General features: G+C 32.5%; 2 protein-coding genes and 1 pseudogene across 2 annotated transcripts; 2 read left to right on the top strand and 1 right to left on the bottom strand.

The window, feature by feature from the left end:
- Positions 1-142: 142 nt before the first annotated feature.
- LOC126728829 (uncharacterized) lies at positions 143-526 on the top strand. The gene has a single exon (XM_050434591.1). The coding sequence runs from the start codon at positions 143-145 to the stop codon at positions 524-526; it is 384 nt and encodes a 127-aa protein (XP_050290548.1).
- LOC126728828 (glycerophosphodiester phosphodiesterase GDPD6-like) lies at positions 527-11,505 on the top strand (annotated as a pseudogene).
- A 928-nt stretch (positions 11,506-12,433) lies between these two features.
- On the bottom strand, positions 12,434-16,693 carry LOC126727374 (uncharacterized). The gene is made up of 5 exons (XM_050432986.1): positions 16,266-16,693; positions 15,292-15,355; positions 14,871-15,035; positions 13,408-13,473; positions 12,434-13,205 (listed from the first exon to the last, which is right to left on the bottom strand). The coding sequence occupies exons 1-5, from the start codon at positions 16,547-16,549 to the stop codon at positions 13,005-13,007; spliced, it is 780 nt and encodes a 259-aa protein (XP_050288943.1). The 5' UTR covers positions 16,550-16,693; the 3' UTR covers positions 12,434-13,004.
- Positions 16,694-18,692: the final 1,999 nt, after the last annotated feature.

Genomic DNA, 18,692 nt, shown 5'->3' with positions numbered 1-18,692 from the left:
AGAAGGGTTGAAGGGGGCTGTTTCAGATGGTAGTAGGCTAAAACGTTTTTGGAAGACTCTTTGGGGGCTTGCTATTCCTCCTAAGGTTCGCCACTTTGCATGAAGAGCTTGTAAGGACATTCTTTCCACCAAAGAGAACCTCATGAGAAGGAAGGTGTTGCTAGATGGACAATGTGAAGTATGTCATACAGATGTAGAGTCATTGAGCCATATTTTCTGGGATTGTGCCTTTGTTCATGAAGTTTGGGATGTGTCGAAGCTGTTTCCATCAAACTCGCGGGTCCACTTTCATTCTTTTATGGATATGTTGTGGTATGGGGTTATGGAAGCCGATTGGGAGCAGACCAAGATTGAACGGATTGTTATGGTGGCTTGGGCAATTTGGAATAATTGGAATAAGATCAGAGTTGGGGGTACCAAGAAATCAAGTCAACAGGTGGTTTATAGTGCGTTGGATTTTTTGGCAAAATTCCAAGAAGGTGTTTGCGCTGCCTCTGTACCGAGCTCAAGTAACCAAACTCACTAGATGCCTCCTCCGCCTTGTAGGTATAAGATTAATGTTGACGGTGCCGTATTTGCTGCTCAGAAGTCAGCGGGCATTGGTGTAATCATCAAGGACTCAGATGGTTCGTTAATTGGAGCTTGCAACAAGAAGCTTCGACTCCCTCTTGGTGCAGTGGAAGTGGAGGCAAAGGCAATTGAGGTCGGGTTGCAATTTGCTAAGGATTTGCTGATTCATGACTTCATTATGGAGGGTGATTCTTTGGTGGTGTTCAATGCCCTTTTAGAGGCCTCCCCCCCACCTTCGTCAATTGCTACTATGATTTATGGTTCTGTAGCTACTTCCCATGAGTTTCTTCATGTTGATTTTTCTCATGTACGCCGGCAAGGCAATTGTCCAACCCATCTTCTCGCTAAGCATGCTTTAGGTGTCGATGATTTTTTAGTTTGGATAGAAGAGACTCCTTGTTTTCTTGAACAAGCTCTTCTTCAAGATGTTATGTAGTTTCTTTGTTTTTTCAGCAATGCAAGTGTTTCTTATCAAAAAAAAAAAACACGATACATACCAATACCCACTCAATGTCCTCCCAAAGCCCAAATGATCTCTAGGTGTTTATCTATATGTTCTTACCTTTTGTGAACAAAACAAAGGAAAATTAATAACATTATTAATAACATAGAGTCTAGGGTAATAAACACCCCAAGCATCAACCAACAATTAGAGAAGTGATCTACAATCAGAATTTAAAGCACTACTACATGGGTAAGGTTAGTTGCATTAGATGAAGATGTTAGAATATTTACTGATTTGGCATCCACTTTTAATATGATCATTTAAATCAGCATACCATGGGCTAATTTGAGGTCATCTCTAAGTGACCAGAATTTCTCTATCACTATGTTTGTGAAGCCAATATTTCTGGATAAAATCCCTAACTACTATCTCCCTTTTATTTATTTGTTTATTTTTAATAAAAAAAATACTAGTAACTTTATTAAAATGAAGATAAATTCAATACATCTTGAGCCAAAGTCGACTCAATGATAACTGGATTCTCCTCTACCCAAATTACAAAACTATCTAACCCTTTGACATATTAAGCTAAAAATATGCGCAGGTTTATTACCTTCCTGCCTAACGTGGGAAACTTGCACATAATGAAAAGCTTGTAACCTATGGCAAATCTCAAAAACAATATTAGAGATGGCCATAGGTGGGCAACTCAAACCCTTAATAGAATCAAATAGTAGAAGTGAGTCACTTTTAAAATGGGCATCTCGAATACCAACATCCCAAGCAAAGTAGACTGCTATCTCTTATTAACCCTCAGACATATTTACCATAAAAAAAAATATAAAAAAAACCCTCAGACTTCTGCTTGGCCCAAATTTTCTAGCATTGAGCTCTATGTGTTGAGTTTAACTTGCAATTTCCCAAATAATCTAAGGATAACAACTGGTTTTCGGGGGAACTAATCATATGCATGATCCACTCCCCCAAAGTTTGACAATGAAAATCTGGAGGGATTGTATGCCTCCCTAATAACCATCCAAATCAAAGTGCCAACAGAACAATTGCAGTACATATTATGCTAGTTAATAATTTTTTGTTTAATTGATATTTTAAAACTCACCATTAAATTACATATTTTTTATGTTCTTAATACATATAGGCCAAATTTTATGATAATCTAATATTATTTACCATTTGATCAATTAACTCAAGCATTGTGTGTGTGTGTATATGTCTATATATATATATATATATATATATATATATTGAAATTCCGAAAACATGAAAGTTATTAATTAAGGAGTGTAACATTCACAAAAGTTACAACCTATATAACTTAAGCTCAACTCTTACATTATATTTGATTGGGGTGAAAGAGGAAGGATGAAAAAAGAAAAGGAAAATGGATGGGAAAAGGGTGAAATGAGGGATTTTCCAACCGACCCCACCATTCTTGTTCTCTTCAAATTTTACATGAGTCATGTTGACAGTAGTTTTAACAAAAGCAATTATAAGGAAGTTAGAAATTTAGAATTTTTGCATGTGGTGTTTTTTTTTTTTTTTAAGGAAACTTTTGCATTGGACTTTTATCTAATTTTTATTTTTTAATGATTATGGTGAATTTGGTTCCTACATTTTGGAAGTAATGATAGAGACCAAATTGATTATAAATTGAAAATAACATTGACCAAATTGACTGCTACCAAAATAATAACCAAATTGAATATGACCCTAAAATGTAGGGACTAAAATAATATTTTTGTTAAAAAAATTAAAAATTTACTTATATAGTATATTCCACATATTTTTTTATTTTTTAAGAATGATGATAATTTAATGAGAGGTGCTACGTCCACAACATTTTCACAACGTTTTCATAATAAATCATAGGTGGTTAGTTGATATTAGTTCAAAATTTGAACCTAACACTAAGATTACTTTTTTGCCCAAACAATAATAACCAGTAACAATCTGCCACTTAGAATTTATTATAAAAATATTGTGAAAATATTATGGACATATCATTTCTCATTATTACTAATCTAATAGAATAGTGGTACATACCCTCCTTATTACTTTTGGTCCCGCCGGACACCAACCCATATTGGCGTATATGATGGGCAATTTTTGCAAGCCAAGGCAGTGGCAATTGCGTTGCTAACAACCTTTGCATTGTGAGAGTATTGTGTGAAGTATTAACTAGTTTTTTGTTTTTGTTTTTAAGAATCTTATGTGCAGTATCAATTTAACATTAAAACACTCGCTGAAGTTTAAAGATTTCTCTCGCTTTTTGGAAAGCCAAGAAATTTATTGAACTGAGTTCAACACTAAGACTAATTAATTTCATTTTCATTTATTCATTTTGTTGAAACCAAATAAGATGAGATAAAAAGAGCCTACCCAATCGATCTTATATAGAGAAGAAAAACCAAAAATATCAATAATAATAATAATAATAACAACAAAGTTTTGTTAATTACTAATTTGAACTGCTTTATAAGAAACAATGTAAAATGTGAGTATTTATAAGTATTTCGGATAGTAAATGTTATTTTTGATATGTTGTTAATTTAAGTTTGAATTTTTAATTTAAATAGAAAAATGGTTTTGTTTAGGGGGAAAAAAGTATTTTGAATCATGGAAGTTACCTTTTTTAGAGTGCTAATTTATTAAGTTGTGGGTCCAAGTACAGAATAAAGCCCATGGGCCCAGTTTGAGGAGATGGAGAGGCCCACCCACACAACAATGCTAACTCGACGCATGGATAAGAATCCGAGAAGGAGAGATGAAGAGGTCGGTCCCCAAGGAGCCCAAAGAGCAAGCATTCCTCAAATTACTTCAAGCAGGCCACTTGCATTGATCAGAAGACAAAATACTAAGGAAGATAGTAGAGACATGCAAGCAAAGAAGAAGAGAAATCCAAATAAAGTATTCATCACCTCCACATTCAATGTAATACACCAACTAAACTGGCTGCATTAATGAAGGAATGACTCCTGAACAATATCCTCATAGATTGCAACACATTTTTCCACTTCCAGCAAAATGTTGATGAGACAAGTATCCAAAGGAATGTTAATGACTATACAAATGAAGGGCTAGGATGCAATTCAACTGAATATATAAAGAAAAGAAACCCCTTCAAAATAGGGGACGAAAAACTGGAAGGAAATACTTCATGTGGAGAACTATCTTGTAATTCAAACTTGAATATTATATGAACTTATGTTCCTCGGCCTATCTTGAGAAAGTGTTAATCAAAGAACTTGCTACCCTCTGGTACCTTATGCTATATTTTTCCATATACTATCTTCTAAAACCATATAAGCAGATCAAGGTTGACCTCGGAAGCCCACTCTCTAATAAATTAATTGCATTGGGCCATATTACTTAAGCTTTCCAGTCTAGTTGGGCCTAAGTGTTTACACCCGCTTACATAAGTAATTTTTAAGAGAGAGACCTGTCAAACATAGTTTTTTTTTTTTTTTTTTTTAGAAGAGTCAAAATGTATTTATTATTGGTTTTAAAATTTTTCTAATAGTTTATAAAATAATTTTTTAAAGAAAAAAGAAATGCAAAACATTTTGAAGGTAGTTACCCAAAATTTTTAGAAGCTGAAAACTTGCGGTCATTTTGTTTTGGAAATTCAAAAAAAAAAAAGTATTTTTTTTTTTTTTTTTTTGAGAAGAAGAGAATGTAAATTTAAATATTAAAAAGGGTAGAAATAAAAGAGGCTAAAATTTAGGATTTTGGAAATGAGTAGTTTTACTTAATTGACCTTAGTGATTAAACTTTTTAGAATATCATTAGGCGAATGTGAGGATATTTTTGGGCATTCAAAACTTTGAGTCAAAGGCTGGAAAGCCATAGTAACTAGTAAGAATATTTATCAATAAGTTTTTTTACTTTCAATAAAGTACATCTATATAAGTATAGATAGTAGACGTGGAATAAAGATAATAGTATAGATGTAGATTACATATTATAACTAGTCTAAGGTGGAAGAGTTATAGTTCTAGTAGGATTTTTATTCAACACGCCTCAGCCACGGTCAATGGCAGCTCTAGAAATTTTGTTGGGAGGGTCATTAAGAAACTTGAACCAAACAAAATTTAATAAAAAAAAATAATTTGAATATATTGAGTTATCGACAAAAAAAAATGCAAATATATAAAGTTTTACAATTTTCTTCTGAGTTTTCATATTTTAAAATCTTTACAATATAATTTATTATTAATTCTCATTATTTATTGTTAATGTTGGTAAGTGTGACCATTTTATTTTATTAAGTTTGTATAACATTTTTAATTATTATAAAGTTGTCATTATCTATTTGTCATTATTTTTATACAAAATTATTTCAAATTAAATAACAAAACTCAACCCATTGTCACTGTATTAAATTGGCCCACACAGCCACATTCATCCATACATAAATAATACACTGAGTATCTACATAACTAATAAAATACTTAAACAATTACTAATTTTACTATTTTGGTTCTTGAATCACTAACTTTATAACAAAAAGTTATTATAACATGATAATAATATACACACATATAACAAATCCTCCCTATTTTTTAATTATTTTATATAAAGTTATATTATATTTGTAGTACACAACACACATTCACATACATCATAATTCACACAAATAACATAATAAAAAATAACACACACAATCAGTATTAGACACACACTCACACACATATAATATAAATTTATAATAAAAAGAGACATCTACGACTTACAAACATTCTCTTTTTACTCTTAGAGAGACCTGTGATCTATGTTATTTTTTGATTTTGGGCTGAGTTGATATGTGGTTAAGGTGTGCAAGATTTAAGCCAAAGTGTACAAACATATCTTCAGGAGTAAATTATATTAATAAAAAAATTTATATATAAATTTTAAATAAAAAAAAAAAAATCAAGCCAAGGAGTTCAATTGAACCCCATGAACATAAAGTAACGCCGCCCATGGCCACAGTTTTGGTGCTTTCATGAACACAAATCATAGGAATTTTAATAATAAACAAAAAACCTAGGAATTTTAATATAATATACTAGCCTCTGAGCACACGCTCACGCGCGTGTTCAAAGGCGCTTCTACTTTTTTAGATAAAGGTTAATAATTTGCATCTATTATATTTAGAAATATATATTTTATTTTTCAAACAAATAAAAATGACAAACTTTAGAGATAAGCAGTAACTGTAATTTCTTTTTTGAACATGAAAGGAAAAAAATCCTAAATTTTAGGAATTCTTTTTTTGAATTCAAAATAAAATTTGTTATTTGAGATTTATAACCCTATTTCTAAATGAAATCCTAAATCTTAGGAATTCTTTTTTTGAATTCAAAATGAAATTTGTTATTTGAGATTTTGACCCTATTTCTAAATGAAGTTACCCTTCATTAATGAGCGCATTTTTGAACCTTATAAAAATCTAATTGAAAGAGGGGAATCCTCTTATATATAGTATAGATACAATACAATACACATGATAACTTTTCCTATCATCTCCTATAAATATAAAAATATAAAAAAAAGTTTAAAGGGTTTGTACTTTGTAGCTTAATTGGTACATTTTCATCCTTAAAGCTTAGTAACATATTGTAACTATTTAAAAATATATATCCTATAAAAAAAAGAGTAAAAAAAAAAAATTATGTTCATAACATTTTCACAGCAAGTTTTAAATGGCAGGTTATTAGTGGATTTTTACTAATGAGCAAAAAGGTAATTTCAGTTATGAATTTAAATTAGAACTAACAACTTACCACATATAATTTGGTATGAAAATGTTGTCGGCATAACATTCTTCTATAAAAAGCTCCTAACATTCAAAAATAAAGGAATACTCCTAACATCCAGCCCATCAAATCCTACAACTGATACAGCTAACAGACCCTTCAAAATTGCTCTATATAAATGTAGAACACAGTTCAAACTACGCAATCAATTTCTTTAAAGTGGGAAAGAAAAAGCAAAATGTCTTCGTCTAGTAAGTTTTTTTTTTTTTTTTTTTTTTTTTTCATAAATTCAATTTTGTTTTCTCTTTTCCTTCTTTCATTGGATTGGCTAAGTTAATCACATTGTTTTGTTTCTATTTTCTTTCTTTTATTTTGGAATTGGATAAAATAGTCTAAGCTAAAATTCTGTTTTAGCTTGAAGAAAATTATTTTGAACATTGATGTTGTGCACTTGACAGGCCTTGTTCTTGTCCCTTTTCTAATTCTGCTAACTATTGGGGGATGTGTTGGAAGACCACTCCCAAGCAAATTACATGATTCTGATAAACAGCCCCTACAAACATTTCGGCCATATAACATTGCTCATCGAGGTGCAAATGGGGAGTTTCCTGAAGAAACTACGGCTGCATACATGGTATGCCTCTTATCTACATGTATTTTGATATTGAGGGTGCACTGTATAAGTTGTTAGAAAACGGTGTTTTGAGTTTAAAATTAGCGTTTGTTGAAAAGTTACAAGTTATGGTTGCAAAAACAGAGTTTTGGGTTTTAAAAAACGCTCTTTTAAGCTCTCAGAATGCCTAACTAAACAGACCCTAGAGTTCTGGCTAAGATTCCTCATTTGTTAATATTTCATCTTCTATATGTTTTATACAAGGCCTATAAAATAACGCTGTTAATGTATTATATCAAGTTAAAGAGTTGCCAAATTACATGGATTTTATGTTACCAAGCTGCCTCCTTTTGTGCTCTGCCATGAATTTGTTCCCAAATTGGAATTTTATGTTATTTTTATGTATCATTTTATATCTTGTAATTTTTCTGTGCAATAATGAATGGTCCTAAAACTTTATCTGGTCACTACAGAGAGCTATCGAAGAGGGGGCAGATTTCATAGAAACAGACATCCTCGCCACTAAAGATGGTGCCTTGATATGCTCCCACGATGTAACACTTGATCTTGATAATAGAACAAATATTGCAAACTTTAGTCAGTTTGCTGATCGAAAAAGAACCTATGAGTTCCAAGGTGTGAACATGACTGGGTGGTTTGTAGGTATGTATCAAAGCTATTTCATATATTGTCTCGAACATAAGTTACAATTCATCAATCTAACTCTAGCTAACTTTGATTTTGTGTAGTTGATTTTACACTGGAAGAATTGAAGTTACTAAGGGTGAATCAACGATTCAGTTTTAGAGATCAACAATATAATGGTTCGTTTCCCTTCTATCTTTTAGTAAATATGATACATTTTCTTAAGCTACACCTGTTAATATCCTCTAATTTAAGTATGCTTTTGGTTTCCTCTATTAAATACTATTAATTACTTAATAAAAATATTCATAGACATAATTAATTGTCACGTCTTGTCTTGTAGTGCTTTCTTCTCTTTCATATAATAGTCACATGGTAAAAGTTTTTTTTTTTTTTTTTTTTTTTTTTGATAAACAGGAAAATGCATTAAAGAAACTAAGGGGAAACCATAGTAATCAGGGAAAATTATTAGGTACTCCTGGAGTATCATAAATGCGTATTCTCTCCTCTCACATGAATGGTGGGTCCTACCATGAATTTAATTAGTGGGACCCACCATTCATGTGAGAGAAGGGAGTACGTATTTATGGTACTCCGGAAGTACAGAATAATTTCCCTAGTATCAGGACAGAGCCTGTTATGATACAACCCAATGCTGTCCGAGCGTATAAGCTCTAAAATGTCCATAGGAGGATCAACATACAAAATAAAATCTCTATCCTGAGAAATCCCCTTCTTTGCTAGGAAGTTTGCACAACTCTTGGCTTCGTGATAGCAATGTCCAAACTGCCTAATGCAAGTTTAAACTCATTAAAACCTTTTTAAATTTTATTCTTGTGTTTTTGAGTGAAATGAAAAGCCATAACTTGGTTAAATATAATATGAAAAGGTTAATTGAGTTTAGTTTGAATTAAGATGATTTAGAGTATAAGTAACTTCTATGTCTGCATTATTAATAATGTATGTAAATTCTTTTTAAGTGTGCGTTTAGATAGCAAATGCGTCTAGCGTTTGCATCCAAACTTGGGTCCTGTGAATAGTACATAGGACCCACAAACCTCTTTTTTCAGCAAAATTTTTATTAAAAATGGGTCTCACGGTACTATTCACACATTTAAAAATTATTTTATTACAGTATTTTCAGTTTTCAATTTTTAACAAAAAGCGATATCCAAACAAATCCTAAGAGTACTAAAACTATCTCATTGATTGACTATAATTTCTTATGTATCAATTCATCATCTTTTTTCCAGGGAAGTTTCCAATTATCACCTTCGAAGAGTACATATCAATTGCACTGAATGCACAAAGAGTTGTTGGAATATATCCAGAGATAAAGAATCCAGTTTTTATCAATAAGCATGTAAGTGATTTTCCTTGTGTTATCATCATACTTGGAAGCATGAAAGCTATATCAATTCAACTCATACGTTTTTGGTGCTCTCATGTGGGCTTACTTGAATAAATTAGATAGTGATCATGTATCTCCTTTATATTTCATCAATAAACTATGTAGCCAACACCTCTACAAACTCTCAAATTTAAGCTTGTACAACAGGTCAAATGGTCAGATGGGAAGAAGTTTGAAGATAAGTTTGTGGAGACACTAACGAAATATGGATACAAAGGTTCATATATGTCAAAAGAATGGCTGAAGCAACCTGCCTTTGTCCAGTCTTTTGCTCCATCGTCACTCACCTATACTGCAGACCTCACTGACTTGCCCAAAATTTTATTAATTGATGATGTGACAGTACGAACAGAAGACACCAATCAGGTTTGTTCTTTGTTCTCATTCTGAAAATCCGATTGACTTTGTTGTTAACCAGCTGATCAACTTCTATAATTTGTTGTATAACATAACAAATAAGTTGGAAAATATATAACTTCTGAGCATGAATATGTTGCCACTGACGTGTGTGTGTGTATATATATATTTCTTTTGTTGTGCTTCCACCTTCAGCGCTGTGTTATCAAAGTAAAACCAGCCAAGAAGGCAGTAGCAGCAATTTGAAAATAAAATAATTAAAATAGAACCAGCCAAGAAGGTGGTAGTAACAAGTATATTAAACACAAAGCTAAAAGTAGTTATTATTGAAAATAAACAACAGTACTTACCGTAGTAGTAGTTATAGGATTTCAACAGGTACAAGACTTGAAACTAGTTCTAGTTACAAGATTTGTAGGAAAGTAGTAGAGGAAATTCTAGAGGAAAATCCTAAAGAAGAGAACTATGCTGAAAAGGAACTCTCCTGAAGGAATTCTCTAAAGAAAACTCTCGAAGAAAATTCTGGGTCTAAACATAAGGGACATCCCCCTTATATAGGTAGAAAAAGTTTAGTGAACAGTAACAGTAAATAGTAAAAGTGAGTAGTAACTTTTCACTTTTCAACTCAAGGCAACAGGAGTAAAGTCCGGAACTTCAATTCAAAGAAGCAGTCTTTACCATGTCAGCATTTTGTGCCGAAAGTAACAAAGTGACCATAATCATTAGAAATCATCTTTATGAAAAGCAGCATCTTAACTATATATATATATATATATATATATATATATGGGGCTGGCATTATAGTAGGGATGTTATGCAATTTTTTTATTTAATTGGGTAGCATAACTATTATGTCAATATCTATGAGGGGTAGTGTTGTATTTGATAGGGAACTCAAGGCTATGACCTTTTTGCTATTAATAGCTTAATTTGATAATAGAAAATACTTTCCAATATGGTTTCAGAACAATTGAGAATTGTGTCTAAATGGCCCTAGTTTAGATATATGTTTAAATTATCTTTTAGGTGAATTTTGTTCTATATGATATATTAGCTCCAAAGTTGTACTTTTGATGCAGTCACTCTCTATTTTCTGTTGCATGAAGTAAATTTTTCTCTACCATGGCTTCAGCTTTTTTAATTGTGTTCCTGATTGAGTAAATGTTTTGTGCAGACATACTATGATATTACTTCAGATAGCTATCTTGATTTCATAAGAAACTATGTGGTTGGGATTGGACCCTGGAAGGATACAATTGTTACTACAGAAGACAATTATTTGAATGAAGTTACCGACCTTGTTGCCAATGCACATGCTCGTGGCCTACAGGTGCATATACATTGTTGGTGCATGATGTCTGATATTTGTTAGGAAACTCATTAAGCATTATTGATAATAAGTTCTTTCTTCTCATTTCAGGTGCACCCATATACTTTCAGAAATGAAAATTCTTTCCTTCACCTCAACTTTCACCAAGATCCATATTCTGAATATGATTACTGGATAAACAAGATAGGAATTGATGGACTCTTTACTGATTTCACAGGGAGCTTCCATGATTTCCAAGAATGGACATCGCCTCTCTCTTCTAAAAATTAAGATAATAAACTGTTGCAACTACGATTGGCTCTTGGAATAAGACATACGTGCTTTCTTTCCATAACCCCTCCCCTTTCTCTTGAGTATGTGTTTGGATTGAGCTGAAGCTGCGTCTGCGTTTCTGGTTTCGCGTTTTGTCTTTTTTTTTTTTTTTTTTTTTAGTCAGCCGCAACATTTGACTAATCTTCCATGAACAGTGTACTCATATACTGTTCACGAGTCTCACAAATTCCACTTTTCAGCAATTTTTTCATTAAAAATGGGTCTCATAGTACTATTTACACATTTAAAAATTATTTCACTACAGTGTTTTCAGTTTCAGTTTTCAGTTTTAGCAAAAATAAGCTCAATCCATAAATCTTTAACTTGTAATTTCAAAGGCTTTCTTCCTTCTTTTATCTTTGGTTTTATTTTTCTTCATTTTTATCCTTTATAATGGTATGGATTTGGAAATTGTTCAGAGAGTAGCATAGGCAGTAGGCACTGCCTTATTCACATATTATATGGAGAATGCTTTTGAAATTTTTTGATTTAATGATATTAGACTTTTGACTAAAATTCAATTTAACCTTTAACTTCTATTTCATATATTAAATTATTTCATATATTAAATTAGGAAAATGCTAACAAATGTCTTTAGGGTAATAGTTAACAATCCATTTAGAAAAAGTTTTTGTAAGAAAAGAAAATAAAATTAATATTTTGACAGTTTTTTTCATTTCCCATAAAAGTTATGTCAAAACTTTCTTAAAATTGATTATTAATCATTGTCCTAAAAGCATTCGTTAACATGACTCATTAAATTAATCCCTACAGTAACAAGGATTCGTTTTAGTCAAAATTCTTTGGCTATGTTGAAATAAATCAATCTTTTGTCTAAATTTGTTATCAAACGATGCCTTTTAAGCATTCATTTTTATAATAATAATAAAAAATTAATTCCCCTTAATATTTTTTCTTTTACATTTAATTAAGCAACCGTATAGATATTTTCTTTTTCCTTTTTGGGGTTAAATATGTGTGAATGTGTGAATTTCAGAATCATTGAGTTCCCTTTGAATTAAAAAAATACCAATAAAAATACAAATTTAAACCCGCCCAGTAAGATGTACTGAATATAGAAAAAAAAAATTTAAATAAATTAATTTAAAAAATAATAAAAAAAAAATAAAAACTCATCAATAATGATGACATTATCTACCACTTTTTTTTTTTTTTTTTTTTTTTTTGAGAAAGCATTATCTACCACTTAGTACTAAAGAAGTGTACATAAACAACAGGGAGTCAATCTAAAACCCCCCAAACTACATAAATACAAAGTTTCCCATATGCACTTGGACTGACAAACACCTTCCTCGTCACATTTTCTGTAACATGTCCGCATTCCAGATCGGGAAAGGCTGAAGTCTTAAATCCGTGCAGCGAACCTCTACATCCCAAAAGTGGTTACCGCCAAATTCTGAATATAAACTAGCTTGTGGGATGCAGCCTTCATAACATTCCTCTCTCAGGAAATAAATTTTATGGGAAATGAACACCTACTTCATAGGTATCGCCAATGTTGGGATGGAAGATCAATGTTTCAGAAAGCCCTACCCTACTTCTCAAGTTGATGACTGATCACTACCACTTGTACCTTTTTGCATGCTGCAAGGCTGAGGAGACTTGGTGGATACCACATTTTGTGGTGGATGTAAGTCGAAGAGTGCATTGCTCCCTTCACCAAGGCCTCCTATGCAAATTGTGTCACCCCGACCGTGCCAAGTGCCATCATTTACATTGTTCATCTCTAATGTTCTAGACTCCTGCTCCATATTACAAGAATTCTAATAAATTTCCAGGAATACAAAATTTGAAACCAAGTTTTCTTAAAGTTCTATTCTAATATTGCCTTTTTGACTTCGATTTTTTTTTTTTTTTTTTTTTTTGATAGGTTAATAATAAATGGTCCATGTTACAAGCAAGATTATCAAGTTCGGTAGACAAAGGTTTCGCTAAGAAAAGCACCTGACATAATGTGCAGCATGGGCAGATTAGATGGTAGATGCAATCATCCAAGGAACTGTCATTGCCCTGAAAGCAATTATTTTTACCACAATAATGTCAGTAACAGCAGAGAAAAGCAACAAAAAGAGCTGAAGACACAGAAAGTAGCCAAAAAGAAAAAATTGATTGGTAAGTTACACATGCACTCACCCAATGGGTTTTGAACCCATGAAGTCACCCTCCATCCCATTATTTTAAGGGGAGGAAGTACCACTGAGCTATAGCTCATTGGTAAGAAGGTAGCAAAAATCCATTACGAGTTAATTAATTTCACATAGAAACAGAAAAAAGGTCAGGAAGATATTCAAAAGTTCAAGAAAATTCTATTGGTCTTAACACCCCCCCCCCCCCCCCCCCCCGCCCCCCGGCGCCCCCCCAAAAAAAAAAAAAACCCACCATTCTCCATGACTGCAGCTCAGTTAAATTAAATCAGAAACAAATACATATCAAAAGGATGGTTCATCATCCATTATTTTACATTCAATCAAAATTTACATAATAGAAAGTTCTTGTTAAGATCCTCTACAAGAAACATGGGATATGAGACACCCAAAAACAACCATAATATTTACATACCATCCCAACCAAACAAAATACCTAATAACTTCCATGTCTTAAAACTTCTAGCCACAGATATTTGTGACTAGGTGGAAAAGTAAAGTGGAATTGATAAGAGCAAACATTCATCATGCTGTAAATAAAAGTTAGCAGAGGCATATAATGAATGCATGCATTTCATAGTGGGCCTGGATCATATCCAACTTTTGGTTACAAACTTCTAAGCAGAACCAACCCAAATGCAAGTCAGGGAAGTATGTGCTGTCAATTCATTTCAAAAGATGTATGGAGAGATTATAATCTGTTATTCAACAGGACTGGTGGGTGAAATCAGTGACAAACCTAAAACCTCTGCAAATGGAGAGAAAGATAACAACAATTTCCATTTTGTCATCACAGTTATATTATACAATTTTCCCCCACCCCCAATTTTGAATGAGGCAGGCCATTGTTAGGCATTCAATCTCAACAGTTCAATTATCAAAGTTTGCTATCCACAGTTCATTCAACAGCTATTCAGAACCCAATTCATTCACTTTCATGAATCAATACAAGCCTAATATTCTTGACAATTAAAGCTGTAGTATGTTTCTACAGCTTCTGAAGCTTTTGCATGCTGAACTATTTTGCAAAGATAAATCCTACTTTCCTAAATATTGATCATTTAGAACTAAAAATGCCCGCTGATGGTGACAATGTGGATGTTTATAAACCATTGCACAACCGATAACATGATTGTAATGGTGACAAGAAAATGAGAGTGTGTGTGTATATATATATATATATATATATATATATATATACACACCAAAATCTAGCATTTAGTGAGGCATCAAAAACAATTACAGGGGAAAAAAGGTGCTCACCCTAATGTTAAATTTCTTCTTTATTTGCGTACGGAAAAACCCCAAATATGTTCCTATGGAAATGGTAAAAGCAACTGCCAAATATAGAAAGGAGTGATGCTTGGTGACAATAAAGGCCATCCAGTTGAAAAGGGCACCAACGGTGAAAATTAAATAAACCATTCCCTGCAAAAGAAAATAGAAAAAATTAGAATTCATTGAAAGAATAAAACATTCAGAAGCGCCAAAAGAAAAGGGCAAAAAACAAAAACAATTTTAGAAGTTCAAAGTACACCAATGGACAAATAATTCAATTGGATGAGCAAAGAAAAGTGCAAATAATGTCAACATGACTTGCCTCACCCTCCTGAAATCATAACGCTAATATTTAAATATTATTTCCATGACTGCTATTTTGTTTTGAAGCAGTCAGCAAATTTACCTGAAGAAGACATGAACCAAAACCAGCTCGTCTCATGTTCTTCCCAAATCTATAGCATGGACAACTGCACCATCAAATACACTATCAAACACACAATCATAACTAAATTACCCCGATTAGTTCAAAAGCAGTCAAACAACAAAGAAACAGTCCACAATCCGTAAAAGCAAAATCTCATCCTAATAGCAACTATGCCATTTCAAGAAGTTAAAAGCACAACATAAATAGCAAAGCTTTTAATCTGCCCACTTTTTTCAGTTTTCCCTGCACAGAAACAAACTCAAAGAACAACAAACTAACCCACAAAAGGAACAATTTTTGTTTGCATGATTCATAAATAGAATTAAATTGATAGACTTACTACTTTATTTGACTAAAACAAAATCATATAGTTCAACGAGTCAGGAGAGAGACAGAGATGCAAATAAATCTAAAAGTCAGGAACCTTATCCAATCCAGAAAACAGAAAAAGAAAAATATTAAATCAAACACTATATACTCAAAACACAAAATAAATAAAAATAATCATTTAATTACTCTCATATTAATCTCAGAAATCCCAGAACCTTGGGCCAGCTCAAAAACAAAAACCCAAAGTAACCCATGAATAATCTCTCTCTCTCTCTCTCTCTCTCTCTCTCTCTCTTCCCCCCCCCCCCCCCCCAAAAAAAAAAAAAACTTAAAAATCAAAAATTTCCATTAGCTCTTCTTTTAAATTACAAAATTGTTATTTTTGCCTCTTTTCAAACACCCAAAAGGCCCAAAATAGCTTTCAGGGCATCATTTTCTGTCAAACTTTTCCATTATCGGTACTTTTTAAACCACAAAATTGTTAATTTAGCTTCTCTATAAACACCCAAAAACGAGAAAACAAAAACGTTTTCTGGGAATCATTTTTCCATCAAAACAAAAAGACCCTTAAAACCCTTTTCCAAAACCAAAAAAGAAAAAGAAAAATGAAGAGACTGACTGACCAAGCTGATTCAAGAGCGATACGACGGTCTTCAAAGCAATCAAGAACTTGACCTTCCCACATCCTAAAGACCCCACCTCCTTCTCCTCCTCCTTCTTCTTCTTCTGAAACATTCTCATAGCTCCTCCATTTTCCTTGCTGAGTCTGCAACGCCACCGTTGAGCAAAGCATATCGAAATCCAACACCGCCATTCCCTCTAAAAACCTCTCTCTCTCTTCCTCTGCTTCCTCTTTCTTCTCAACCCCAACAACAAAAACTCTCTCTTCCTTTTCCAAATCCCCCATTATCAACTAGGGTTTCTTTTCTTCCCTCCAGCTAAAGGAACTAAGAAAAAGTGCGTTTCTTTTTTATTGTGATTTGCAACAGAAAGAGAGAGAGAGAGAGACAGGTTGTTTTCAATGTCTATTGCATTTTAAGGTTTAATGTTTTTTTTTTCTTAATAAGTTTTGGTTTGGTTGGGTTTGGGTTGGCGGGTAATAATGGAGATGTGGGACCCAGTGGGGATTTACATTGACGGTACAGCTGTTGCCACGTGAGATCTAGCATATTTTTAGGGGTTTTATTTTTTTTTTTTAATTTCTCACCTATAATTAACTGCCCAATTTTAATCTTCTTCTTCTTTGAATTGTTAGTAACCGACCAAGTTTGTATCCAAAAAAAAGTAACCGAGCAAGGTCTAAGGATTGAGGCTGCTACATGTGACCTTGAGAGAATATCTGAAACAAAATAGCTACCAAAAATTGACTACTTCTCTAGTTGTTTTATTGAGTAAAAATATTTAACTATATTTGACTAAAGAGGATAGGAGGAAATTAGGTTTAAGATAATTTGAGGAAACATGAGTTGGGTCAATTATGGTTGACACAACCAATCATTTGGGTTTCTATTTATAGTACCCAATAAATTACAAAGAATCCGAAAAACAGAATCCTATAAATGAGTTGATTTAGCCATTAAAATGTCTTAAGTATTCGAATAATGCTAGAGGTATAAATTTTTTTTATAAAATTTTTTACATACTGTTTATATGATGAATGATTATTGGTAAATTAAAATGTGATGTTAATAATAAGCTTAGATGAAAACCAATAAATAAATGGTTATATCAGCCTTTTGTTAAAATACTGTAAAATAATTTGTGGTTGTAAGATTAAGTATTCAAAGTTTTAGTGACTATTTTGGATTAATTTATTTACTTAAAAGTGAACTTATTTAAAACCACTCTTTTATCCCATTTTAAGACAATAATGAAATATACATACATATAAACCACAAAAGATTATGCCTGTGTCTCATCAAAAAAAAAAGATTATGCCTGTGCCTATTCAAAGAGACGGCTAATAAATAATTGGACAATAGGGCCAGCAATAAGGCAAAGTGGGTCTGGATTGGATTAGATTAAGGTGTGCTCCATCCTGGCCTCTTCTTCGTCAATGTGAAAATCTTCTTATGACAAGTTGAGGATGGGATGTAAGATAGGTTGGAGTATTTAGGCATCCCTAATGAGCAAAAATTATTCACTACCCCTCTCTCACATAAGTGTGACTATTTTATACATCTGATATACCACACATTCTTCTCACATAAATGTGAGTCACATGTGCGATACTTATACGTGGGATTTACCTTTATGTAAAAAGAGAGTTTATTAATTTCACCGTAAAGAGGTGATTTCAACATGAAGAAGATACAAATGAAATGAACTAGATCGGATCAAATCAAGAGTGTTTTATATATACACATTCATGGCACAACAAAATGAGATGGGATAGGTCGAATAGGACTTACTTTCACCTAAGGTTTTAAAAATAAGTACGGTCAATGAACTGTTTTTTGCTTTTGATTCTCGATTTTTACCAGTTTTTGACTGATTCTGACCAATTTTAGCTTGTTTTAGGGGTTTTACTGGACCAAATTGGTACCTGATTCCCAATTAATTTGGTTTAACAAGTCAGTCCGGTCCAATTTTTAAAACCATGCTTTCATCCAACCCCAAATGAAAGAAATGGTAAAAAAAAAAAAAAAGATAACAGAACAGTGGAGATGATAACATCAAATCCAGGAATCAAATGTTGCTTTTGCGAAGGGGATCAATCTTTTTTTTTTTTTTTTTTTTTTTTTGGAGAAGAAGAAGAAGAAAAGAGGATCAATCTAAGAATAAACTTGTGGACGATAATGCATAGATGAATCAAATCAAATGGAAGGAAGGTGGGTGGGGAAAGAAAAAGAATATCTTGCCGTCACGGGCCACTAAACACTAGACCCTTGAGCTGTATTGTTTAACAGTGATCCAAACCAAGAATTTTAGTACTAATAATAAGAATAAATAACTAGTGTTTTTTAATCAATGGTGTATATCAGTATATGTGACATATATGGGTGGATTGTCCACTCAACTACGGCACGGTATATATATAGACGGATAGA

This window comes from Quercus robur, chromosome 5 (genome assembly GCF_932294415.1).
Source record: "Quercus robur chromosome 5, dhQueRobu3.1, whole genome shotgun sequence".
NCBI classification, from domain to species: domain Eukaryota; kingdom Viridiplantae; phylum Streptophyta; class Magnoliopsida; order Fagales; family Fagaceae; genus Quercus; species Quercus robur.
Note: the sequence above shows the minus strand (reverse complement) of the source record. Positions and strands in the feature narration are given on the sequence as shown.

Coding starts and splice junctions, on each gene's coding strand:
- LOC126728829 (XM_050434591.1), top strand. CDS start 143: ATGAGAAGGAAGGTGTTGCTAGATGGACAATGTGAAGTATGTCATACA.
- LOC126727374 (XM_050432986.1), bottom strand. CDS start 16,549: ATGGGGGATTTGGAAAAGGAAGAGAGAGTTTTTGTTGTTGGGGTTGAG. Junction 13,474..14,870: donor AGAAGAAATTTAACATTAGG/GTGAGCACCTTT, acceptor AATTGCTTTCAG/GGCAATGACAGTTCCTTGGA. Junction 13,206..13,407: donor CATGCTGCACATTATGTCAG/GTGCTTTTCTTA, acceptor AATATGGAGCAG/GAGTCTAGAACATTAGAGAT.